This window comes from Cyprinus carpio, chromosome B22 (assembly GCF_018340385.1).
Source record: "Cyprinus carpio isolate SPL01 chromosome B22, ASM1834038v1, whole genome shotgun sequence".
Taxonomy (NCBI): Eukaryota; Metazoa; Chordata; class Actinopteri; order Cypriniformes; family Cyprinidae; genus Cyprinus; species Cyprinus carpio.
This window is the reverse complement of record NC_056618.1, coordinates 22242845-22269713: the sequence shown is the minus strand read 5'-3', so window position 1 is coordinate 22269713 and position 26869 is coordinate 22242845. Positions and strand designations below refer to the sequence as shown.

The 26869-nt window shown below is 36.9% G+C and overlaps 1 protein-coding gene across 6 annotated transcripts in view; it reads left to right on the top strand.

The window, feature by feature from the left end:
* The first annotated feature begins 2156 nt into the window (after positions 1-2156).
* The window catches only part of LOC109047770 (dual specificity protein phosphatase CDC14AB), a 43323-nt gene continuing 18610 nt past the window's right edge, over positions 2157-26869 (top strand). For 3 of the 6 annotated variants that reach the window (XM_042749896.1, XM_042749897.1, XM_042749898.1), the window contains exons 1-8: positions 2157-2748; positions 3747-3837; positions 4314-4389; positions 6279-6326; positions 9048-9140; positions 14292-14371; positions 20633-20699; positions 26447-26509. In XM_042749896.1, coding sequence (XP_042605830.1) covers positions 2652-2748; positions 3747-3837; positions 4314-4389; positions 6279-6326; positions 9048-9140; positions 14292-14371; positions 20633-20699; positions 26447-26509 — 615 coding nt within the window. In that variant the 5' untranslated portion in view covers positions 2157-2651. The remainder of the gene's footprint in view (positions 2749-3746; positions 3838-4313; positions 4390-6278; positions 6327-9047; positions 9141-14291; positions 14372-20632; positions 20700-26446; positions 26510-26869) is intronic. The other 3 variants (XM_042749894.1, XM_042749899.1, XM_042749895.1) reach the window with 3 other exon arrangements.

Here is a 26869-nt window from a genome sequence, read left to right as displayed (position 1 = left end):
ATTTAAAGATATTGTATTATTAAAAAATACAAGATGCCACTGGCAAAAATACCTATATAATAAAATCTCTGATCAAACAAACAAAAACTATGATTATTAAAAATGGATTCATTTTACATATTTCTTTATTTTGATCAATTTCGTGGGTTTTTAATGTTAAAGTTTGGATTTTTAAAATGGTCAAATAATTACTATTTTATAATTTTATTACATTTAAAACAAAACAAATACAATTATTACATATACAGATATTCTGAAGAACTTTTACTCCATACAGTAAAGTTCAGTGAACACCAAAATAAATGGACCCCAGTGACTTTCAAAATATCTTCTTTTGTGTTTCACAAATGAAAGAAAGGGTGTTTGGAACAACATGAGGATGAATAAATCATAACACAATTTTCTTTTCTTTTTTGGTTGCAACCAGCACCACCCTCCAGTGAGGCTCTACAAATATGCAAATGTAATGATATCAAAAAGAATCACAAGCTAGTTCTTCTAGCCAAGGGCCAGCAGGATCACTGTGTTGTTTACTCATTTGCAGATTATTCAAATCCTATGCGCAATGCACCAAAACATCCTTGTTTGCTTTGTTTGCTGCCTAAACACGTGAAAACAATACAGAAAGATCAGTCTGAGCTGTCATGACTGGACCTACATTACTAATCTGCTTCATGACGTCCACCTGCTAACGCTGAAGTATTGAGAAGCTGCGGTGACCACGGCATGAGCAGCCTCATACATGATCTCTCCAGCTGCTGCTGTGAATGACCTCAATAATAACAGTCTGCTGCCAGCGATACTTGAGCTCCGTGTCACAGACTGACTGACGACTTGTGTTTGGATTCACAGATGATACTGTGTGCTGTAAAAACAAAGACATGTCTGAAAAACAGATGGATGATGGATGGATGGATGGATGGATGGATGGACGGATGGATGGATGGATGGACAGATAGATGTACAGATGGATGGATGGACGGATGGATGGATGGACGGATCGATGGATGATGGATGGACGGACTGATAGATGGATAGATAGATGGATGGATGGATAGTTGGACGGATGGATGGATGGACGGATGGATGGATGGACGGATAGATGGATGGATGGATGATGGATGGACGGACTGATAGATGGATGGATGGACGGATAGATGGATAGTTGGACGGATGGATGGATGGATGGACGGACGGATAGATAGATGGATGGATGATAGATGGATAGTTAGATAGATGGACGGATGGATGGATGGATAGATGGATAGTTAGATAGATGGACGGATGGATGGATGGATGGATGGATGGATGGATGGACGGATAGATGTACAGATGGATGGATGGATGGATGGATGGATAGATGGATGGACGGATAGATGATGGATGGATGAATAGATGGACGATTGACGGATGGACGGATAGATGGATGGATGGATAGTTGGACGGATGGATGGACGGATAGATGGATAGATGGACGGACGGACGGATAGATAGATGGATGGACAGATAGATGGATGGATGGATGGATGATGGATGGACGGACTGATAGATGGATGGTTGGACGGATGGATGGATGGATGGACGGACGGATAGATAGATGGATGGATGGATAGATGGATAGTTAGATAGATGGACGGATGGATGGATGGATGGATGGATGGACGGATAGATAGATGGACGGATAGATAGATAGATGGATGGATGGATGGATGGATGGACGGATGGATGGATGGATGGACGGATAGATGGATAGTTGGACGGATGGATGGACGGATAGATGGATAGATGGATAGATGGACGGACGGACGGATAGATAGATGGATGGACGGATAGATGGATAGTTGGACGGATGGATGGATGGACAGACAGATAGATAGATAGACAGACAGATAGACAGACAGACAGACATACAGACAGACAAATAGAGACAACAATTTGTCCTAATATTCAGTATAATAATTTCCCTTTTTATACAACAATGTACATAGCAATATTCTATTTATCTGTATCTGAAAACACAAAAAAAAGTCAAGTAGGGCACTGAGTAAAACAAACATTCGCAGGTTGACGTTTCTCTCAGAGTAAAACAACTTCTCGTCCTCTGATTGGTCGAGTGAGAGTTAACCCGAGTAACATCCTTCCGTGCCGCTGATTGGACATGTCCGGACCACGTGACGCCCCTTTACACTCTTTCTTGACTGTCCGCGACCATGGCCAGGGAAATATTTCCACCTAATGACCAGGGCAGAGTTACCGTGCAAAGGATCGCGACTCGCATCTGCTTGGTTTAAAGCGAAAACGGATAATAATACGACGAATGACGGTTTAACTGCGCACTCGAGAGAGAAAACCAGTCCCTCAAGCACTTTTACGCGGGACGCGGGAGTTGGGATGTCTATATGACGCACCTCGAGTTGTTTTAACAGCTTTTTCTTCACCTCTTACGCGCGTGGAAGAATGCCACAAGATTCAAGTGCCTTGTTTACACATTTCATCAAGCTTTTCTGTTCCTGAACTACTCGGAGTACTTGCGCCATCAGCTCAGAGAGAAGTTGCATCCGTTGAGAGGAAACAGATTTTAAACCAGCAGCAACGTGAACCTGAGTCTGTTCTTCTTTTAGAAACAGCTGCGCCTCGCTCGCGCTCCGTCGATGACTCTCGACAGCCTAAAACACTCCGCGATACTCACAACTTTGTTTCAAATGGCTGACGACAATGATTTAATAGGTGCTACGGAGTTTATTAAAGGTGAGTTGACGTTGCTGTTTGGCAAACTTTGATTCATTGCGTTACCTCAGCCTTAAACATACTTGCTTCAGCCACCTGCACCAACTTTTGCAGTGTGTTATTGAACATTTTCTCATCTTATTAAACCTGAAGCAAGTTTTTATTTTATTTTATTTATTTATTTTAGTTAAAATGTAATTTTAGTTTGATTTATAATGTTATTTTCTTCAAAACTTTTATAATTTGCATGAAAAATGGAAATAAATAACATTATTCATAATAATAATTACTTGTTTTGTATTATTTGTGTATAATAACGGGTCCACATGTAATGCATCAACTCTGTTACCATGATAACTGTCTCTTATTAAAAATGATCTTTATTTTATTTATTTGTGTGTATTTTTTTTAATAAATCAATTACTTCTCTGAAGAAGACAAATGTTTTGTCTCTTTAGAAGGTCTTAAATGGTCAACCCTGTTATTCTTATTTTTGTATAGTCAACAGTTGGTTATTGAAAATGGGATATTTTCAGAAATATCAGCATTTATTTTTAATAAACACTTGGTTGTTTGATGACCTCAAGCACATGACTAGTGACGGATAAATGAACTGTCAACCCTGTTATTCCTGCTATATATACACCTTCATATAATGAACTTTTTTAAGTGTCACAATGCAATTTATACTAATGGTGGCACTACTTTGTATAATTAAAAAAAAAAAAAAACCCTTGTGAATAGATAAGTGGAAAACTTTTTTTCTATCATATCTGTCAGAATAAAGTAACGTACTTGATTTTCTCTTCTTGACTAAAGTCCCAGTAATGTGATGAATCACATTCATATTTTAGTGTATTTAAAGCTACAGTGGGAAAATTCCATTGTTGCAGCAGATGATTAAACCCAAGCCAATTATCAGATGATAAAATCTTATCTCTTAAGAGTATTAATAGTTGTTTTATAACTGCACCGGCTTGTTTAATCAGCCATGTGTAATTTTTTCTTTTTTTTTTCAGATCGACTCTATTTTGCAACATTACGGAGTAAGCCGAAAAGCACCGCAAACACGCATTACTTCAGCACGGATGAGGAGTTTGTGTACGAAAAGTGAGTTTTCCCTCCCTCACTCATCTTTCAGAGCCAAACCCCCCAGCAGGCGGGAAACTGTTCCAAAGTCTGTTACATAACTCTTTAATCGAATGCTTCCTTCAGTAAAAGTTGCATTTTTATCTCCAGCGTTCCATAATGGACCTGCCAATCATTTGTTTTGATTTGATTTCCGCATGTGGGAAGATTAGAGAAAAATGGAACTAATGTTCTTCGCATCATTCTGACAGATATTTTGAAAGAAAACACTGTTTGAGGCTGGCTTCCAACGATAGGTTATGGTGTTTTAGAAGACTACTCTTATCATAATTGCAAAATACAATGTTCGAATGAAGAGTATGTTCCATTATGCAAATGTATTGCTTATATTTGAAATTGCAAGAATGAACACACCGCATGCATAGTACAATAAATGTATAAATTAATGTTTTCACTTATTAAACAGTAAAGTTTAATGTTGTTGCTCTCTTTTATAGTTTTTATGCCGATTTTGGCCCCCTCAACCTCGCGATGCTGTACAGATACTGCTGTAAACTCAACAAAAAGCTCAAGGTGAGTCAACCACCTGCTCGATTTGTTACGTTCCTCCTGAAGAATGTGCAGTATGTTGCTACGTCAATTTAAAAAAGCTGAGGAATTTGCACTCTCGCCCCGTTGCTGGATATTTTGGGCTGTCTGATGTGCTGACGTTTCCTTTGTTTGTAATATGGGATGGGAATTTAAACTTAATGATACAGCATTGAACTTCAGCTACAGCTAGAAAACATCCCCTTCCGCCCTCACTTTATCAGGCCATCAGCTCGTTTTATGCCACGTCTGTAAGGCGAAACCGCTTGTGCTCATTTTAAATAAAAGTGACTCTGACCAGAGACTCAATAGGATAAAACAACAGTTTAAATGTTTTTACATACTCAGTATTGATATAAAATAATCGAAGTGCTTTGGTAAAATCATAACCATTTCCTTTAATCCACAATTCAATTTGTATGAATACAAACCTTTAACCTGACACCTAGTCATTGAGCTCAGTTCCGGTGTATAAACGTAAGCTGACATCAACCTGTTGGATAACGCCAAGAATTTTTTTAGTTTTCTCTCAGCCTCTTAAAGTTAAGAGTTTGGTAACTAGTCATTTAGTAGTCTCTTTTATCCAAATGCTTTTCAGGGTCAAGCTTCCCCAAGTGTAACCTGGGGTTAAGTGCCTTGCACAATGGTGCGTCTTAATCACTTTGGAGACTGAACCGGTCACCTTCTGGTTGCCACCTTAAAACCAAATCTGCTAGGCCAAAGTTTCACTATTCAAGTCTTACTTTCTCTTTCCCCACAGTTGTCATGGCATTTACCAGAATGCCAGCAAGAAACAGATTAAGATCTACTTCAATCTCATTGCTCATAGTCTGTTGAGAAAGTGAGTTGCATGTTATGTCACCGTTCCTGATCTCTGAGGCCTGATCCTTCCTTCTGTCAGATGTAACAAAATTGGGATTAGATGTGACCTTTTTTCTTTCATCCACTCAGACTTTAGCAGCAGACACTGGCGTTGGCCTTGGCGCGTAGTTCATGCGTGTCCCAAGGATTTATAGAGTGGGATTAGATGTCTGAGTAGTGCTCTGCACACATCAGTTGTGATGGGGGAGGGTTATTATGTGATCCATCCCAATCCATCAAATCTCAGATTTTCATTTGGTTGCTAATATAGACACTGTTTACACTAACTGCTTTCCAAAACCTAGTGAGCTTCCTTGCTTGCTACTCTCTACATAGACAGTTACTTTCTAAGGCAGCATTTTATCTGAAATGTAACCTCATAGGTGACTGATTTAGAACACTTTAAAGGTGCAACTCGATGTGCCACACAAAATTAATCTGTTGATTACCATAGTTTTACATCAGCGTGTTGCTAAGATAACAAACTTTGTGAACAAGTCTGTTTTTTTATTAGAACTTTATATTTACTTTTCAAATGAAATAAGTACATTGTACACCGTCTTAGTTTTCTGAACTCATTGTGATGCGTTCTGGTACTTTCTCTACTAATGATACATATGGTTCTTTCTAATATTTTGGCTAAAGGTTCTTAATAGTGCAATCCAGGAACCTGCCTTTTGGAAAGTACCTTTGCTGTTTAGGTAGGCAGCTCACTTGGTTTTGTAGCGAAGCTACAATGTTCCTCAGCTTGAAATGTAGTTGTTGAGATTCATCAGTCTTCAGGAGCATAAAACGGTTAACTTGACACGCCTCCAACTTTAGTTTCCAATTAACCTAAATTGAGAGGTCATCAAAGAGGACCAAACCCAAAGCACACAAGAACTTTAAAGTGTCCTTGTAGTGATTAATTCCACTGACATGTCCACTTTTTCAAGCAACTGTGCAAGCGAAAAGAAGGCGTTTGAATAATAATCAACCATTTTATCTTTGTGTTTTGTTCTGTGTTCCTAAAGCTGGCAAGGTGTAGTTCTCTCATGTGTTCATGTTTTGGAATATTAAAGGTAAAGTCCTGTGGTAAAAGCATGTGTTTCCCTCCTAACCACTTTCACTATGTCCACACCCATCCAACCACATGCGAATATCACTGCCTGTTGTTGTCTTAGAGATGACTTTTTTTTTTCTAACCTCACCGGTTTCAGCCTGCATGATTGGTTGTAGGGTGGAGGAACCCAATAGCAAAAAGGGAAGCTTGGGTAATATCTGTTCTAGTATCTGGTTATCTTAAGATCAGCTTTCTAGCATTGCTGAGCGGAGCTTGTGCAATCTCAAGTTAGTGTTTTTAAAGCACATTCTGATTAAAAAAACACTGTCAATCTTGAGATTGCTTTTGTTTTTAAGATGAATTCAATTTTTTACAGATTTCTTCCCCTCACTAGCATAACCACCTCCTGCATGTGGATGTTGCTGTTTTACATGACAATTAACTTTGAGTGATTGTTAACATTTTGCTTATTGATTTGCCTGTGAAGTAAAAACGGGTTCAACCCTGTTACTTTGACTCTGTGAGAAGAGAGAACCTGTAGATGGCTAGAGAAAGGAAAGGATATTGAGTTTCCAAACTAGTTGACATTCAATATTGTTTTGCTTATCGATTTACCTTGGAAAGATGAACGGGTTCAACCCTGTTACTGTGACCTCTACATCTTCAGTTTCCAAACTAGTTGACATTCAATATTGTTTTGCTTATCGATTTACCTTGGAAAGATGAACGGGTTCAACCCTGTTACTGTGACCTCTACATCTTCACTTTCCAAACTAGTTGTAATTCAATATTGTTTTGCTTATTGATTCATTTTGGAAAGATAAAATAATTAAACTCTGTTACTAAGCCTTTGAGAAAAGATGACCTCTAGATCATCACTTTCCAGACTAGTTAACATTTAGTATTGCTGTGCTTATCAATTCAACTTGGAAGGATAAAAGGGTTCAACCCAGTTACTATTACAATACTATATTGTTGCTATATACTCTGAGAAAGGATGACATGTACACCTTCACTTTCCAAACTAGTTGACATTAAATATTACTGTGCTTACCATAGGAAAGATAAAAGGTTTCAACTCTGTTATTATGACTTTCCAAAATTTTGGAAAGTTAACACAGCGAATAATTATTTTAAAAATTATTAGAGGAAAAACAAGGCAAAAAAGTCAGAAAATTCCTTTCTTTAGTTTTGCCTTTGGTATGTCTCTTTTTCTTTGGGGGCGGATTGTAGGTGGACAAGTTTGAATCCTCATTTGTTGTGCCGGCAGTTTGTTTCCACTGTTATCCCACCCCATCCAAATCTTTACTCTGTGGCATGTGGAGCGACACAGGAACAGATGCTTTGAGGGCTTTTTAGTTCAGCTCAGCTCCGGCACAGATTATTCTGAAGCTTTTGGCTTGTGTCTGTGCATGAGTTGCCTTTTAGCAGCTACATGCTATCTCTCTTGCGCACACATTTCGGCTCACCTGCAGCACTTCCCTGCACATTACTGCAGCAGCTGGGGCTGATGCTAGAACATCTGCCACCAAATTCCCTCATGTAAAACACGTTCAATTGAGCCATTCAGAGAACACCTCAAACTAGTTTAACCACAAAAAAAGGTTTGTTAGGTGTGTGAAAATGGTTGGTACTGAGGTTTTTGTTGATGAGATTCTCATAACCTGTTTCCCAAACATCTAACCAGCCATGTTAACTATAAATGGGTTTGGAGTGATTTTACATTAACCAAGATTTTTTAATTTTTAATCAAGATAAACCAACAAATTACATGATTATTGCAGTTCTTTTTTCTCTTCATGTTAAAATGCTTTAACAAAAAATTGATGCACTGATTGATAAAATGTATTAGTTAAAATGGAATTGAAAAAAAAACTTTATCCAATTTTTATTGGAGTTCCTTTAAATACCATTATAGTGAAAACCATGATAAATGGATGATGAATTTTGTTTTCTTATTAAAATTACAGTACTATTAATGCAATTTCCAATTTTTGTATAAAAATGCATTTAAATTTCTGTTAATGAAAACCAAGTTTAATGATAGATGCAGTTTTATGAAATTTGTTTGGTTTGTTAAAATGCTTTTTGGCAAAAAGTTTAACGGTTGGTATTAATTGCATAGTTTAAAAATTTACATTTCAGTTTCTGAAATTGAAATGCAAATGTTGTACATTTTGAACATTTTTAAAATTATTTTTGTGGACTAAACTTCGTGTTTCGGTTTGATACAAATTGACTGTATAATGCAACAAATTTTGCATTACAATTTCTTTGAAATGCTTTTATGTCAGTTAGCTAAATTGCAAATGGTGTGTTACATTTTAAAAGACAGATGCAAAAATAAAATTTTGTTGACTGAACTTGGTGTTTGTTAAAATAATAAATAAAATCATTTAGTGGGAAAAAAAAAGTCCATTAATCTCTTAACATTGTTTTAAAGTCATGTTTTACATTGTAGTGATTAATGCAGTTTTTTTTCTCAAGTTACAGTTTGGTTTCTTTAAACTGCTATTGATGCTGTTTAGTACTTAAATTGCAAAACGTTTAATGATTAATGTACATGTTGTTTTTGCTAAAAACTTACAACAGATAAGTTATGCAACTTTATGCTTTTTTGGTTTCATTTTCAATAAAAACTACATTGAACAATTGATGAAATCCAAGCTATCCAAAATAAATTGTGTGTTTAAAAAGTATTCTTGAACTTTAATTGCAATGCATTTGTTTTTCTTTCCAGTCGTTTACACTGACCAGAAAGAGGATTGTGCACTACACCAGCTTCGACCAGCGCAAAAGGGCTAACGCTGCTGTGCTCATTGGTGCTTATGCTGTGAGTATCTCACTTCTGTCTGTCCCTCTGTCTTCCTCTGTCACCGTCATTAATTGCTTTCTCCGGTCTCGAGGATTCGCATCCAGGGTGGAATCTGTCATGCCCCTTCAAATTAGCCACTCTGCTGTTTCCATTAAAACCAACAATCCTCCCACATCGACAGCAAATTCATTTGTCATACAAAGTCTTCTCGGATGTTTGCCAGTGTCCTCATTCCGGACTCCCCCTCAGAGACAGCGACAGAGTGCTGACTGACTGGTGCGTCCCCCGCGTTGTGGTGGCATAATAACTATGTCCTTGACTGGCTCGCATGCCAGTTTGTCCTGTTCCACTGCATTCATTCATGTAGACCACAGTGTACACAGCGGTCCTTGTGAAACGTTATGGCCATATGAGCCATGCCAGCTGATTGCGCCATTGGACATCTCCACTCTTCCTGTTCCTGGCGCTCTTAAGGAAGTACTCCGGTCTGGGTAGATTTATTGCTCAGATGGCACCATTGGCTTTGTCAAAGGCACAGGTGCCAGCTGTAATGTGGGGCAGTGTACCATTTTGATCAGCCCTCCTTTTAAATGACTTCCCAGTTTTACAGGGTCATGGCACCATTTTTTCCCCCCATAATATACATAGCTTGATCTGCAAATAATCAAGAATGCCCATCTACTCACGTATATTCAGTTTATTTGTGCTGATTTGTACAGACAAAGCAGCTACTGTCTCACACTATGAGATAAGCTGTGGGAGATAAGAACGCCTCTTTCCTCATGAATATTGATGAGTCCTAAATAGCAACATGGACAGGAAGTGGTATGAGAGATGATGCTTCAGTTTCCTTCAAAGACGCAATTGTTAATTTATTCCTACTAGAACTGCAATTTCAAATATTAGGGAACTGAAAAGGGTGGTAGTGTTCTACAATATCAACATCTTTTTCTCCCCGATTCTGGTCTATTTGAAGACGGGGGGATCTGATGTTCCCTTGCTTTTCTTTGGATGAGGGCCATGACGAGTGATAATCTGGCTTTTTGTATAATCTGGTTTTGGACTGTGATACTATGCCACAGTGTGATGCAATGCGTGCCACCATAAATCCTGTGCTGGATGTTTGAACCTGCGACTCAACTTTCCACTTTTTTTTTTATGCTTTTGGTTCCCTTATATATTTAATTTGTCTTATTTTGCAAAAAAAAAAAAAAAGTATTCAGAACTATAGGTCAAAAGTTTGGAATAATTAAGATTTTTAAATGTTTTTTAAAGATGATTCTTATGCTTAGCATATTAGCATGATTTCTAAAGGATCATGTGACACTGAAGACTGGAGTGATGGCTGAAAATTCAGCTTTGAAACACAGGAATAAATTACATTTTAATTTTTTTTTTTTCAAATACAAAACAGTTATTTTAAGTTGTAATAATTTCACATTATTACTGTTTTTGCTGTATTTTGGATCAAATAAATGCAGCTTTGGTGAAAATAAGAGATTAATTTAAAAAAATTAGAAAAATGATTAATCCATAAAACACCACATGCAATTCATAACTCAATTTACAGTTGGGATAAAACAAGTTATGTATATGTAAGTATATTTTGTATTTTGTAATGTATTTAAAACTTTCATATAATTATATAATTTGTCACCAAGTTTGATGAACTTGAAATGAGAGTGTATGGCATTTAAAAGATTGTGAGGTAAACCTGACAAAGAATCTACAGAAAATCTGGGCTGCTTTCATTTTTGTCTTTGCAATTCTAATTATCTTGCAAATATTCCTCAAAGTTGGTGTACTTCCTCAAAATCAGTCTAATAGGAATGGTCACATTTACCCTCCCAGTCTAAATTTAGTTTGAACCTTGATCCCGATCTTAATTTAGTTGTCTTAAATGGAAACTCATTTTAGCTTCCTTCAAAAACCCAACCTCTGGAGACGGCCATCAAATCTTGCAGATTCTCTCCTATAGACTCAATAAAGCTTGTGTTTTAAATAATCCTCTCATACACTACCATAATCATTTCCAAATTGCATAAAACCTTGTTTCTGCTCTACACGGTCTTGCCCATCATTCACTGCATGCATGGACGCGTGTTCAATGTAGTGCTTTTGTCTTTCTGCTCTTGGAGTGAATTTTCTATAAGTAGGTTTTTATTGATCCAGGCTTGTGTGGGATGTGCTCCTCTGGCAAGCGCAGATGCAGTAGACGACCCAGTTTTATCATATGAAGGAGATCATTTGTACTGGTTGAACAGCTGGGCTAAGATCTTCCATCTGAATCAAATGGGACAGTAGGGCATAACACAAACAAACAAGCACTGACCCTTCTCACGGGACTGAACTTAATCTGCCAAACTGTTCAGATAATTGTTTGGCTGGTGTATATTTCATGAGCTCGTGCACAAATTATAAAGCTCTGGCCTCCTGCAGAACAGACACAGCCTTCAAAAGCAAAACACGAACTGGGAGTGAGGTCAAGTGTCAGTGTCATCAAGTACTGGAGATCTCAAAGTTTAGTTCGGCCAAAATTCTGTTTCTTGCGTTTTCAAATTGTATGTTTTTTTTTTTTTTTGTGTCGAACAAAAAAGTTATTTTGAAGAGTGTGCAGGCTGCTCTTTTCCATGCAATTGGCGGTTCGCAAAGACCCAAACCTTCGTTACTGTTGCTACATCCGACAAGCCATGCCGCTCTCATGCAGTGAAAAATACATCGCAGCGCAAAGAGTAAACTGACAATGCGCCAACAGACAAGAAAGAGCAAGTTACTTTTAGTGTGAAACAAATTCCCAGCTTGCAAATTTAGTCATTTTTAAAGAAAGTCAAATGATAAATACCGTTTTGTTGCTTTTTTTTTTGTGTCGTGACAGATCACTGAAACACCTCAGTTCAAGTGACACGTGAACCCATCATCTCTTCCAATTTACTAGTTATAGCACAAAATAAACATGAATGAAACTCAAACGTGCTGCAACTTATATTACAAATAGCACAAAACACATTTGGATTTGTGGTGAATATAGCGCAATATAGCACATGCTGGTAGATTTTGTTTCGTTTAGGCTTGTTTTGTTTAGTAAATTCGTTTAGGCTTGGCGTTTCTAACAAGTGTTGTTTTAAATAAATGTCACTGTAATTTATGTTTGCTTTGTACTTATATTTTTCATTCCTGTTTTTTATTTTTATTATTTAGTGGATTGGTTATGGAGTGAAGGAAACTAAAATACAAGTTCATAGTGTTTTTATTTTTTGTAAACAATAAAATTAATTAACGAAACCGACATTTCGTCGAAGCAACTTATGTTTGCTTTTTTCTCTCAATAATGCAATTTTGACTCTGTGTGACTTATATTCGGGTACAATTTATTATTTACAGAAAAAAATACTCATTATTTACAGAAAATCACAATTATAAGAGAAGTAGCCATGTCAGATTTGTAAATAAATTATTCTTTTTAGCTGAATCATTTCAGTAAATCACTTGTAGTTCACAAAACTGTTCTGAATGATATGTTCACAAATAAAGGGAATTCTTCTGTGAAAATTTGCTGTTTAATTAAATATTTTAATGTTTTTGTGCCTCTGTTTTGAAGCTTCACACTCAGTTTTTTGTAATTGCATGGAATAGAGCAAGCAAAGTTTTAAATCTTTCTTCCATGGACAAAATAACATTCAGAAAGAACTGAGTGTGAGTAAATTACGTAATTTGTTTAATTCAAGTTGGGCTTTGGCGCGGTTCACATACGTTTCTTTTCTGTGTTGGCACCATACTGTTGCATTCTGACATCAAGCCACAAAAATGTTGGAGTGAGCGGAGTTCTTATTATAGAGTTCTTTTCCATGATGTCAAGAGGGATTGATGTGAATGTAGGAAGTAGATGACCGCTAAAACTCGTCGCTTCAGCAAGTCTGTGTGTGCGACTGCCGCACTGTGCCGTGACAAGTCGTCCCAGCTTGAGAAGGGCCCCATTGTGCTGAGCCACAGCATCTCATCTGTGTGACACATTCTGCCCGAGCATCACTTTCCTGAAAGTGCATTTGCGTATGGGATAAAGAGGAACACGGACAGACGTGGAGAGGAAAAAGATTGAATAGGGGGTTGGGAAGTAGTGGTGTCCCATTTGTGCACAAATTGTTCTTTCTGGAAGTCAGATTGTGATTAACAGATTTTACAAGAAAAATTATTTTGCACGATTGTCGACTAAAATATTTTCATTTCAACCAGTGAACTGGATTAAAATGATGAAATGCTGGCTAAATTTAAATTATATTTTCATTGACTAAAACCAGAAAAACCATTTAGATGACATGGTTCGCTAATAAGTACTGTGTTAAAACTGTCATTTTAGTATTGTTTAAATACAATTATAGTATTTACTGATATGTGACCCTGGGCCACAAATCCAGTCTCAAGTGTCAATTTTTCGAAATTGAGATTTATACATCATCTAAAAGCTGAACAAATAAGCTTTCCATTGATGTATGGTTTATTAGGATCGGACAATATTTGGCCGAGATACAACTATTTGAAAATCTGGAATCTGAGGGTGCAAAAAGATCAAAATATTGAGAAAATCCCCTTTGAATTTTTCCAAATGAATTCTTAGCAGTGCATATTACTAATCAAAAATTAAGTTTTTATATATTTACGGTAGGAAATTTACAAAATATCTTCATGGAACATGATCTTTACTTAGTATCCTAATGATTTTTGGCATAAAAGAAAATCGATCATTTTGACCCATACAATATTTTTTTGGCTATTGCTAAAAATATACCCCAGCGACTTGAGACTGGTTTTGTGGTCCAGGGTCACATATTTTAAGTTGTCTTATATTTTTTTATTTTTAAATTTTCAGTTTTCATTATAATTTTAGTTTTAGTAATTTTAGTACTTGCTTATTTCAGTTTGTTTCCACTGTAACATTTCTCATATTCATTTATGTTCTTTTTCATTTAATATTTATATTTAATTTTATTTCAGCTTTTTCAGTTGTATTACCAACATTTTTACCAAAAACATTATTTGGCCAACAATTGCCAGAAATTATTTTACTCGTTTACACTAACAACACTTAAATTAAAGCCTATAGAATTAGTACCTAGCATTCAGCTGCTTTGCTGGTGAACTAATGTTGTTTCCTGTTCATGTTTCCCGTCTCAGGTGATTTACCTAAAGAAAACACCAGAGGAAGCCTATAGAGCCCTTATTTCCGGCTCCAATGCCTCATATCTTCCCTTCAGGTAAGACGGCCACCACATATCCACTTCTTTTGCAAAATGGAATTTAAAAAAAAACAAAAATTGTCTGTCACATTTTTGCCTCATTTATCCTACTTTCCTCTCTCTCTCTCTCTCTCTTGCTTATCGCACACTGCACTCTAATCTGATTTTGCATGAAATATTGTCTCTCCTGTGGCTCACAGGGTTTTTAATGCGATAAACTTCTTTGCCCAGATATATAAACAAGCAAAGTGGAAAAACAGCACGGACGTTTTGCAAGCCAAGAAGCTGACAGGCCAGATAGTTGTTGTCGTGCATCTATGTAGTGATGCTCATAATTGCAGCAGGATTAGATTATTTTGCCCCTGCTGGTCGACATCTCTGGCCTTTAATTTGGGATTACAGCGTACGGCTGGGTCAGCACACCATGTAATCTCTTTTCTTAAGCTGAATTCTGGACTCGGTTCCAAACTGTCGCAAAGGACAGGACACTAAAACCTTTGAGCTGAAGGCCATACGCAAGGCTGAGCAGGACATACGTAAGGCCCTTGAGCAGGAGCAAAACCATCTGTGGCAGGCTCTAGACTCGGTGCAGCTGGTGTGTAGTGGTAATCTGCTCTGTCAGATTTGTGAATGGGTAGAGAAAGGGTCAATTCTTTTGTGAATGTGTCATCTTGTTGGATAATAGTGTTGTCATTTTAAAAGGAGAGAAATAGGTGTTCACTTATACTTTTGTGTAACTTTTTTTATTGGAAGGTGTTACTATTGAGATAGAATAACTAGACTCTAGTGGTGATTTATTAGTAGTGTTCCCATGCAGTATAATGTTTAAAAGGTGATTAAAATAAATAGGTAGGATTGCAATGGGAGACAGGAAAAAAAGAGTTGGGTCATGGCTTGGTGGTTAGCATGCAAAAATAAAATAAAAAGTATGTATATAATACATTTAAAAATATATATCATATGTAATAAGTATATAACAATTTGGCCTTAAATATTTACTTTTGAATATTTTACAAATGTTAATATAACATTAAGTATCTTTTAATTAATAATAAAAAAAAAAATATCAATTGAGATTTTCTCTTTCTTGTCTCTTTCATGAATGACAAACAGCAGGAATATTAGACTGCTGTCACTTTAAGAGCTGTCCAGATCCAATATACTGTTACATATGTGTTTTCTTTCTCAGCTGTTTGCTTTCACTCAACACCTAAATTACTGTGTTTGAGGATACTTGCATAGACGGGCATTTTGACACAAACAAGTGTGTGTATTTGGTTATTGTACCACCCAGTCGCCCTGTTAGATGCTAGCTGTGGTTCCAAGACACCCCGCTGCTGTTTCTTAAAATGATGAAGAATTCCCATGGAGTTATTATTTAATCTCCTTAAACATTGTTCTTCCCTTTTTTAAAACCACTCTTCCACACAGAAATCACAGACACATGGCATTTTTCATTACCATGTATTTAGTATTCCGGGTTAGTCAGTCCAGTGTTTGCCACCATCAGATGAGATTTGACCCCTCAGCTCTGTCCTCCCTATTTACTGACCCAGAAACACAAAAGTCTTAAAGTTCATCCAGGCCAAGCACATAGCTGCATATTCTGTTATGCATGCATATATAATGAGGGACATGATGAAAGACGGGGTGACCCATGGCCTCATCGAACAGAAACACTCATTGTTAAAGTGGACTCTCTTTGGCTAATGATTCAGAGCTGTATGCACTGAATAGTGAAGAGGCCTACATTTTCTAAATCTGCAATCTTCAGTGCAGGCCCATGATGCTGTTAACCGAGGGTTTATGAATTTATGGAACAGACTGTATATTTTTACTTTCTGAGATAGGCTGTAAGTGTTTCCGTTATAGATTAGCTCTGGCCTCCAAACAGTTTGGAAGCATCATTCACTGAATGCAAACAGGAAAATGCAGCTTTGTTTTTAAAGTGCTGTTATTAATGCTTTTCCCAAAATACTGAAATCCCCCCTTTGGTTTTCTTTGTAACACAAACTTTCGTGTCATCAAGGGATTTATTTTTTTTTACTCATTGACTGTCATTGGTCTCTGAAACCAGAAGGAATTATGTTACTCATTTAGTGGGTTTATTGGTCAACATGTCTATTGTGTGGGCATCAAATGCTCTTGCACTTCACTTCTCAAGAGATTAACCTTTAACCAACACTTCCTTGTGAGTAACAGTTGAGACATTATCAAAAAATGTTGACTTTCTGACTTGCAAAATGTTTTTGAATTAAATATTTAGTACTTATCTTGATGTGTTCAAAACTATTTCATTTTATTAAATAAAATATTTTGCCTTTCATAAGGCATTTCTTACATATTTAATCTTTTTCATCACTGACAAGTCAAGGCACTTACTCATCATAATATTTAGAGACTGGCCTAGTTTATAAAAACCATAACTGCTCCTTGGGCTTGTCTGCACTTGTAGGGAAGCAACTATTTATCTAGCATCTATGTCACCATTATTGGTATTAGTGTTTTATCCTGCTTATTGTGTACCTGGCATTTTAAATGTCTAAGACTACTATGTCTCACATCTTAGTAGAGTCTTAGTTTTATCCTGCTTATTGTTTACCTGGCATTGTAAATGTGACAACATTTTTTAAAATATGAACTGTACACTTGTTTTATAGTCCTGGTTAGAGCAGGATCTTGATATGTGGACAAGCAAAGGTTAAACTAATAAGAATCAAGTCCTGAAGGAAACGGCGAGTCTGCTGGTACTTTAAATTAGTCATTGTGTATAAAATCCTCCAGTACGTTTACTAGTTGTGCCTCTTGTGGCACTTCTTTTACTCTGTTTGCTGTTCCGTCCATCTTGAAGGTTAATTGGGCTCTTGTATCTCCACAAAGATGTGATTGTTAGCAGCGTAGCTGCGCAAGAGAAGAAAAGAGCTTTGTCAGTGTGCCCCCCGCTTGGATGCTGTATCCATGCTACTTGTGGAGACAAACAGTGCGACATAGTTACGTAATGCTTAGCAATTGGTTAATTCAGAAAGTAAACAGTTGTGTTGTCTATGAGATGGAAGGGGTCCTGATGGGAAACAATGAATGGGACAGACCATTGAATAAAGTGAAGCTCTGTGTGACACCCAGTACGTCACCAAAGGAAGAAATTACAAGATGTTGGCTGAGAAGGTATGTATATTTCTAAAATAATAACATGCTGCCCCTTTTCCATCACATTTGTTCTTTTTCCAAGAACAGGGCTTGAATGGATTTTAGATTGCCACTTTTTGAGACTATTTTTAGTAGCCCTACAAAACCTGGGAATGTAAGATTTTGATCCATCTTGCGTAAGCAAAGGCTTGCTATCCAGCCAAAATGTCTGCACGTTGATCTGGGTTTGCAAAGCAGCATTTTCCAACACCAAGGCTTACTTGGAAATAAACTTACATAACCTGCAAGTTTACACCTAATAATGGTATGCACAACATGACCTGAAGTTATTGTCTTCAAGCAATTTATTTGTAGGATGACATTTGAAGTAACCTGATAGTTCAGATGGTTTTTTTGGCAGTGCAATCTATGTTCAAGTGAACTGGTATGTGTTCATTATTCAAGTATTGAGACTGTGCTCTTGTGACCCGGATTGGGGGCTTCAGTCTGCAGCGGACAATTCAGACCTGGGCATTACTCTCCCATTTTGTAATAACGAGAAGTATCTTTCTCTGTCTGCCCAAATATTTGGCAGTACTAAGAGAAAAGCAGTAGCAGTCTTTAAGAGGAAGTAAGCAAGTCCTACTCTGCACTGTATGGCAAGATTTTTTTTTCCGTCCATTTGAGCCATCCAGATATAGCATGATAGAGTAAAATAGTCTTCAGGGTCTCTTTAAGGAACTCCACACCCAGTCCTGTATGCGCAAGGGGGGAGGGTTCACTTCCGAGATTGGGGTTCCTGTTTCTAAAGTTTAACTACTGCATGTGTATGCCAAATTTAATCAGATGAACTCATGTATTCCTTCCTTATTCGATCACTGGCATATTACATCACCAAGACCTTGCACACAGTAATCTCTTGTCTGTTTTTCCACCAATTCTTGGGTCAAGTAATAAAAATCTAATCAGAATTCCTCTCTTGGGCTTTTGTTGCCCTGTCATTTTTCACTCAGCTTTAGGTCGGCTAAGCTGTATCTGCCTTGCCAAGTTGTTGTGTGCATTGAAAGCTTTTAGACTTATTAAATCATATTTGAATCATGAAGATACCCAGCCTACCAAGTCTCATAGGAACTTTGACCCTGTATGATTACAATATCTACTGCTGTGGCCGTAAATCTGTATCTGCTAAAACAAATCATGTCTGTGTCTGTAGTATTACGTAACGGCACTAAAGTGCTGCTTGTGGTTTTGGCCTCTGTAAGCTTGTTCTGCTTTGCTCCTCTAAAGTGCTCACCCAGGACACACCCTGTGCTTAACAGCTCTGCTTATCCCAGCCTTTTGAACCCAGCCTAAGACCGTAAAGAAGCAGATTTATATGTGAATGCATTGACCAGCCCTCTCTGATAACTTCTTTGTTGGAGAAACTAATTGCGGTAGATGCATTCCCATGAGATACCATTGTTTGACTTGCCACTTATGGTAATGGCTCTTGAGCCTGTAATTGCCTGTTCAGTCAAAACTATCCGTCACGTTGTCTAGTCTAGAGATTTGAGTTTTGGGCCGATCACCGAAAGTTCCAGACCCCACAAAGGGCAAAACCGATGTTCCCCTGTGCAAGGCACTTGACCTTTGATTACTCTGTAGGGGACTGTCCTTGCAAGTCGCCCTTGAATAATAGCATCTACTGCATGTCCAATTTGTAAATTAAAAGTGGACAAAGATGTGCCATTTTAAATGAGGTTTGTCCAACTTCTGGCCTCCACTCCCAGAGGTGAGACATTACATAATCCTCAGGATGTAAGTCTATAATTGGTGCCAGTAAGCTGCTGTGTTTCTACAGCCAAATCGATTGGCTCAACATTTCTCTGTGCTGTGGAAAAGGAAGATGAATGAGCCAACGGCTGGTGGGAAAGTCTCCAGCTGTATCTTCAAACATTTCTTGGATCCTGCTGGTACAGATAATTGTGTGAAAAAAAAGACATTTTCCTGCAAAGCTTTGTTTTTTTAAGATAACTGTGCTTGTTAGTGTTTATCTTCATATTTGAGTTGGTGGTGCTATAACCTTGTTGTGGTTAAACATTTGGGCTAGTAACCAAAAGTTGCAAGCAAGACACTTTAATCATACTTTGTTTCAAGGGGAATACTGAGGAACTTAAAATGAAAACATTTTGAAACATTCATTGGTCGGCGCTGATAGCCTTGCGGTGACCCAAGTTCCCCTCTCTCTGCCCTGTGCTTTCCTGTCGTATTGCCACTGTCCTATCAAAAATAAAGGCTAAAACGCACCAACAATATAACTTTAAAAATCTAGTGACTTATGACAGACTTATCAAGTCTAATGAGTTTTGTTACCTTGAAGCAGTGGACCAATACATAAGATCTCCATGCCCTCTTCTGGGAGTTATGGGATTGCATATGCGTACGTGGTGTTTGTGTGGGTAAATGGAGCCTGATACTTTCCATTGAGGCACACTGGGAGACTTCTGAAAGGATCCCAGCAGAACACTGACCCACTTTTTATGCAACCCAGCCTGCATCATAAAGAGCGAATTAAGCGCATGCATAATGCAAAACTCAATTAAAGCGGACACAAAGAACCTGTTCCTTGTCGTGCGTTCAGCAAGGGATGGCGTATTGGCCCCTTTTAGTTTCTGAGGCATTAGGCATTTCAATACAACCCTGGCTTCCCTTGACCCAATGACATCATTTTAGGTACACACACAAACCTGAATTGAAAGTGTTCAAAACATTCTTGTCCATGACACTAAATTTACCTTGACTTTGTAGATGTAACCCATCGTGTTTCTGGCTTCCCACATGTACACTCTCCACAGCAAGGATTTCTTTCTTCACAAACACATGACAAAAGCCAACACAGTCTCGCCTGTCACTTTACCTTCACTCCCAGATCCAAACACAAAGGCCCTGACCCAGTTACTTGTATTCATGGGCAGGTAATGGTTTACTCTGAATGAAAACAGACCACCTGAGAGCAACGGTTTGAAATCAGTGTCTATGTTCCCGTTCTTTGTGCATAACATGACTTGATATTCTTGTTTATATTCCTGTGGTTGTTTCGTTTTTTTTGTTAGATTGTATTTTGTGTAAATACACCCATGGATTTTTAACATGCCTTCTCATTTCTCTTTTCAGAGATGCTTCATTTGGGAATTGCACATACAACCTGACAGTTCTCGACTGCTTGCAAGGCATTAGGAAGGTGAGATGTACACTATAGTACTATACAAATGTTTTAACCTCACCATTTTTTTTATACATACACATATATATGTATATATATATTTATTGCAAGGCATTAGGAAGGTGAGATGTACACTATAACATTTGTATGCCAAAAATATCCTTAAAAATACTTTTCCCATTAACTGGTCACAATGCACAACACAGCTGTATGCGCATTCTGATACAAGCACTGATGAGAAACGCATGGTAGAGCGTGTGAAAGACGCTCTGGATGAAAGCACATTCACTGTCTGACAGCAGATGGTGCTAAACAGCAGAAATGCAGTGTTACACTGGAAACCCCAGAAACGAAGCAGCTGCGCTACTTTCTGTTTCTGAAGCGTGTTTAAATTATTTAAATAGCCATTCAGATTTGTGTATTCACTATGGTGTTCATCATAGCGCCAAATACTTAAATATTTAGATTTAAAAGGCTATTTATTTTTAAACTTTTTTACATTTTTACATTTTAATCTGGACTACAACATGCCCTAGATATTGTTTGAAAGTGTTTTGATTCTTTATTGTTCGTTCACACTTTACATTAGGGCTTCATTAGTTGACATTAGTTCATTCATTAGTTAACATAAACTGCCAATGAAAAATTCTTCTAAACATTAATTAATCTAAGGTAATTCTAATATTTAATAGCATGTTGTCAATGTTTGCATGTTTTATTTAGTTGGATATGTTGTTTTATGAGTTGTGTTTTTTTTTGTGTTGTTTAATAGCATGTTGTCAAAAGCTGCAACTGTTATTTAATGAGCTAACATGAACTAAGACTTATTGTAAAGTCAAACATATTGGTCTTTTTAATTCTTTTGCACTTTTTTAATCTGTGTAAAATTTTTAACTTTAACGTTTTGTGTATTTTTTTAACAAAGATTAATAACTTTATTGTATTTAAATGTTCAGTTATTTTTGTTATGAGAAAAAAGTTATTAAATTTGTTATACTGTATTATGACACTTTTTTGCAACTAAATTTCGTATACCATGATAAAAGCATTAGCAATTAATCGCAACATGAAAATTTGATACTGGCATATCCCTAATATATGTGTAATTCAATTAATCGCAACATGAAAATTTGATACTGGCATATATATATATATATATATATTATATATGTGTATGTATGTATATATATATGTGTATATATATATATGGTATATATATATATATATATATATATATATATATATATATATATGTGTATATATATATATATATATATATATATATATATATATATATATATATATATTATACTCTAATAAATATATATATATAAAATATTTACAAAATATAAAAAAAAATATGTACAATATTTCCATAAAGTTAATTAAATTAGCTTTTATTTTTTAATAACTAATGCAAATTCATTTTAATGTCAGCCTACATTAGCAAGAAAGATATAGGTTTAAGTGGTTCAGCACTCAACCTATACACACAATCCTGGATTATACTCATAGATGCTAATCGACTGCTTAATCATCCAGGAACATTTGTGTCTACATGTTGGAAAAATTGCTTCAGGCAGGTTATGCTGCTGATGGCTTATATAACACAACAGGTGTCTTCAGTTTGAGCTGCAGGGCAATGAATCTCTCTTCAGCCCTCTATTGTACAGTTCTTCCCTCGACTCTGTCTGCGGGTGTGGGAGTGTGTGAGCTGAAGACATGCATGATGACAGCTTTTGTGTGTCTTTGTTCAAATAGACAGTCTTTTTTTTGGTGTGACTCCAATCCATTTTGTTTTGTATTCTCAATAGCAAAAGACTACTTGAATTAAACAAACCAGATCTATATTTGTTTTGAAATCCAATTACGATCTGATTTCTTAAATGGGTAATTTGTCCCAGTTTGAACATTTCATATAGTTTTTTTCCTCTTTTAGGACACATTGCCTATACACTACAATCAAAACTCACTTTTTAAATATTTTTAATTTTGACATTTTAAAGACATTTCATACCCTGTATACTCTATCTAGGCTCTGTCAAAACAAACATTTTAGCCTAACAATGTGTTTCTATTCAGTTCTTTGCTTAAAGTTGTCAGACTAGTTGGCAGGTTAATAGTGTTCACGTGAGTTTGCCAGTCGCGTCTGTTTTGCAAGTATCTCAGCAACAGCCAAACACATCTGCCGGTATTGTGTGTTCAGCTTGACCCACCAGAAAGACTTGTTAAACATGGACAGCGTACGTTCTTGAGTGCATTCCTTTGTGCTTGTCGCTTTTAAAAAAACCTCCCTTATGCTACTTAAGCTCACTTTTCATTCAGCCTACGTCAAAGAAAAACAGCAGCATCCTTCGACAGCATACCCATCCCTCCTTTACTATCGTTTATTAGACCAGGGCACACAGATTTTTAGTAGGAGTGGGCAAGATGGTCGACAAATTGATTGACTTTGACTTAATTTGAGTTGAAGTATTTAAAAAAAAATTTAAAAATAAGTATAAGAATTTTTTTTTTTTTTTAGCTGTAGTGTATTTTTCTGTCTTCAAAACATTCAAATGTTACGTTTTTAAGACGTTGGGGCCCTCCTGTGCTTTGCTGTTAAAATGGTTGTTGTTGCTTTTAGAAAGGCGTATGTGACAGTTTAATCAGTGCCTACCCTCCGGCTCTAATTAAGAGCTTGTTTTAACAGCTCCTTAATTGCATGAGTCACACACGGCATCATGTTAATGATCAAATCACCACTGCTGCCTCTCTCCAAGCTGCTAAAGAGGAGTTAATGCCCGATTTGTCAACATGAGAGCAGTTCTTTTGTTTTTGAGTTTGCCTAATGGTTAAACATCTGGGCTGGTAACCAAAATGTTGTAGGTTCAAACTTCAGAGAGAAAAATCTTTTAAAGTTACTATGAAATCCAAATTTACCTCATTATTACAGGAAGACAGGTGCAAATTTATCTGTTTCTTGCAATTACAATTTAAGATTTTTCAATGTGACTTTACAATTTGTGACTATTTTCATTGCAAATTTGTTTCTTGTAATTACGACTTCAGTTTCGAAAATTCCACATTCCGCAGTCACGTTGAATTTTTCTTAATTGTGACAATATAGAGATTTTTTTTTTTTGATCACATCGTATGAGATTAAATCACAGTTATGGGGAAAACGTTGTAAAAGAATTTGAAATTATAGCTTACAATTGACTGTATTACGCAATATAAATTTTTTTTAAATTCACGTTTTTGTGACATGTTTGAAATTATAGCTTACAATTGACTGTATTACGCAATATAAATTTTTTTTAAATTCACGTTTTTGTGACATGAAGCTGCAATTATGAGTACTAAACAGTTGCAAATAAGTGCGAACTTGTTTCTTTTTGTTTTTTGTTATTGTGAACTCACTAATGCAATATTTGGATCCCATTGTGAGATATGGAGTTGCAATTGAGGAAAACGTAGCAAATTGTCTGAAACAATATAGCAGTGAGAAAAAGACTGAATTAAGACAAACAATTATAACTTTTCTCACAATAGTGACAATTTCCAAAAAATGATATTGAGATCAAGTCAGTTTGTCCGAGATACAAAGTTGCAATTTCGGAAAATGTTGCAAATTGTAAGAAACTATAGTGTCACATTGTGAAGAAAGAGTCGTAAGATAAACAATTATAACTTCTCGCAATTATGACTATATTCCACAGTATCACAATTTTTGAATAGTCACATTGTGTGAGAAATAAAGTTGCAATAGGAAAAAGTTGCAAACAGTCTAGAAACAACGTCAGATGTCACATTGTTAGAAACGGTTGCAATTTCGAGAATTTTTTTTTCTCATAATTGCAAACTTGTTTCTTTTAGTTGTGATTCTCACAATATTGCAGTTTTGGTTTATGAAAACAGATGAAGTTGTAATTATGAGGAAAATGTTGGAAATTGTTAGAAACAATGTAGCAATGGTAAAGTGTCGCATTGTGAGAAATAATTAGGATTACGAAAAGCAATTTTAACTTATTGCAATAGTGACTATAGCTCGCAATGTGGCAGTTTTGAATAGTCACATTGTAAGAGATGAAAATTGTAAAGAGCTTGTTGCAAACTGTCAGAAACAATGTAGCAGAGCTGTTGCACCATGATAAATCGTTGCAATTACGATAAACATTTACAACTTTTTCTCATAATTGCGACTTAATACCTCATAACATGTTTTTATTTTAAACTGTATGTGTAACATGTAATAACTCCCTCTAAAACACACCGATAGACATTTGGAAATTGTTTAGGCTACTTTTTTTGTAAGATTACCACATTTTATCCACAAGCTTTTTACCTGAAGTGACTTCTAATACGCTACTACAGCGACAGTTCTCCCTGAAGCATCCCGAGGTTAAGCGTCTCAATCAAGGACACAGTGGAGATCGCTAGATTACTAGCCCAGATCTTTAACCACTAGGCTCCACCATTACCACTGCAAGGGTAAAACCAGCAGACTGGAGATTTAGGCCATGTTGGTGGTAATTAAGTGCAGCTCGTCCACACCGTCCGTTGACACTGCAGAAGAGGATTTCTGCTGTAAGCTCTTCGTCCAGTCAGCAGAGGATGGGGGAGGAGGGCAGCTGGGTTTATTCGATTAAACCCGACCAGGAACAGTTACATAACCACAGACTGAGAGCGAGACGACTCGCTGTATCAGATGCACACACATCTGTCGCTTTATCCAGATGGAGTAAACAGACATGGCCACCTGTTGTACGTCTGCACGTGTGGACTTGTGTGTGACTTGTTTATACCTGAACGCTCTCAGCTGATTGGTCTATTAGAGTGATGCAACTCTGCCAACTTGTGATAATCACTCACTCACTGTGCCCTCTATCAGCCTCGATTAGGTTTTGACTGACAGCTGCAACCCTGCAGCTCAGGACAGCTTGTTTTACAGTTGGATGGTTGCAGTGGCAGTCTCGCAGTCGTCTGTTTCCATACTGCTTCTGATACGTGCACAAAATAAACATAGACTACAATAGTCTCGCCTTATGATGGCCGTCATCTTGAGGTCATGTGACTAGATTAATCATAGACGAATATGTTTGTAATTTTACCAATGCATTGTTATATTTATTGTAAATATTTGTATTTATATATATAGTGGTCCATCTATAATGTTGAGCAGTTCATGGTTGACGTTCGTTGTTGAACTTGCATCCCTACAAAAGCTTAAACTGCAGTGAAACTGAAGGAAACTTAATGTTTGTCATTCTGTTTTCTCTGAATCTGAATGCAGATGAGCTAAACGTAACAATTAATAGTGTAAGAGGCCCAATTTCAGTCAATTTTAACTGTGTTTTTACAGTCTTTTGCATAGCAGAATAAAGTATCAGTACTACGCTTTGCAGTATAAAGTCCAATGCTACTGCTGTATTAGTTATTAAGTGAAAAGAGTCAGCAAAACAAAAACACCACTTTGTACACTTTCAACCAGTTTTGTCAGAGGCAGACATGTCTGTGAAAAGCAGAAACCTGACACTCCATTAGACGCGGCCCTCATCGCTCTCTGCCACGGCTTATCGATTCATGTGCCTTTTCCTTAATCGTCTTCCCCTGCAGCTCTTCACTGAGCACCAGACGGGCCGCTTCAGCCCCATTACACTGACTAATTGGTTAAACAGCCAGACGGATAAAGGATTTTGTGTGACTTTCAGGTGAAATCCACCATATGAACGAACATTTTTGCAGTTAGCATATGACTAATGTTTCTAAACTTTGTTTTTCAGGCCCTCCGGCACGGATTCTTGAACTTCGAGACGTTCGACGCAAACGAGTACGAACATTACGAGGTAATGATGCACCCTCGTTATGAAATGCGACATGCTCGCGCTCATTAGGCGAACCAGCATGCAATGTTTTATCCAGAATTACATTCATTGCTCCTCAAGCCGGTTACATAATCATGTTTATTCCACCGGGAACCAAAGTCATTTTAACCTAATGATAGTCTGGGCTCATTCAATTTGATTTAAATCGCCGAAGTCAATGTGATTATATGTCGCCTTCCTGTGTTATAATCTCAGCTGTTATTTAGACAATCGCTGGAACAATTCACGCCAAATGAGCATTCAATTGATTTGTCCTTTAGTATTATGTAAATTTTTCAGCTTGTGGTAATCCGTCACCTGCTGTGCCCTCCGCTTTGAAGG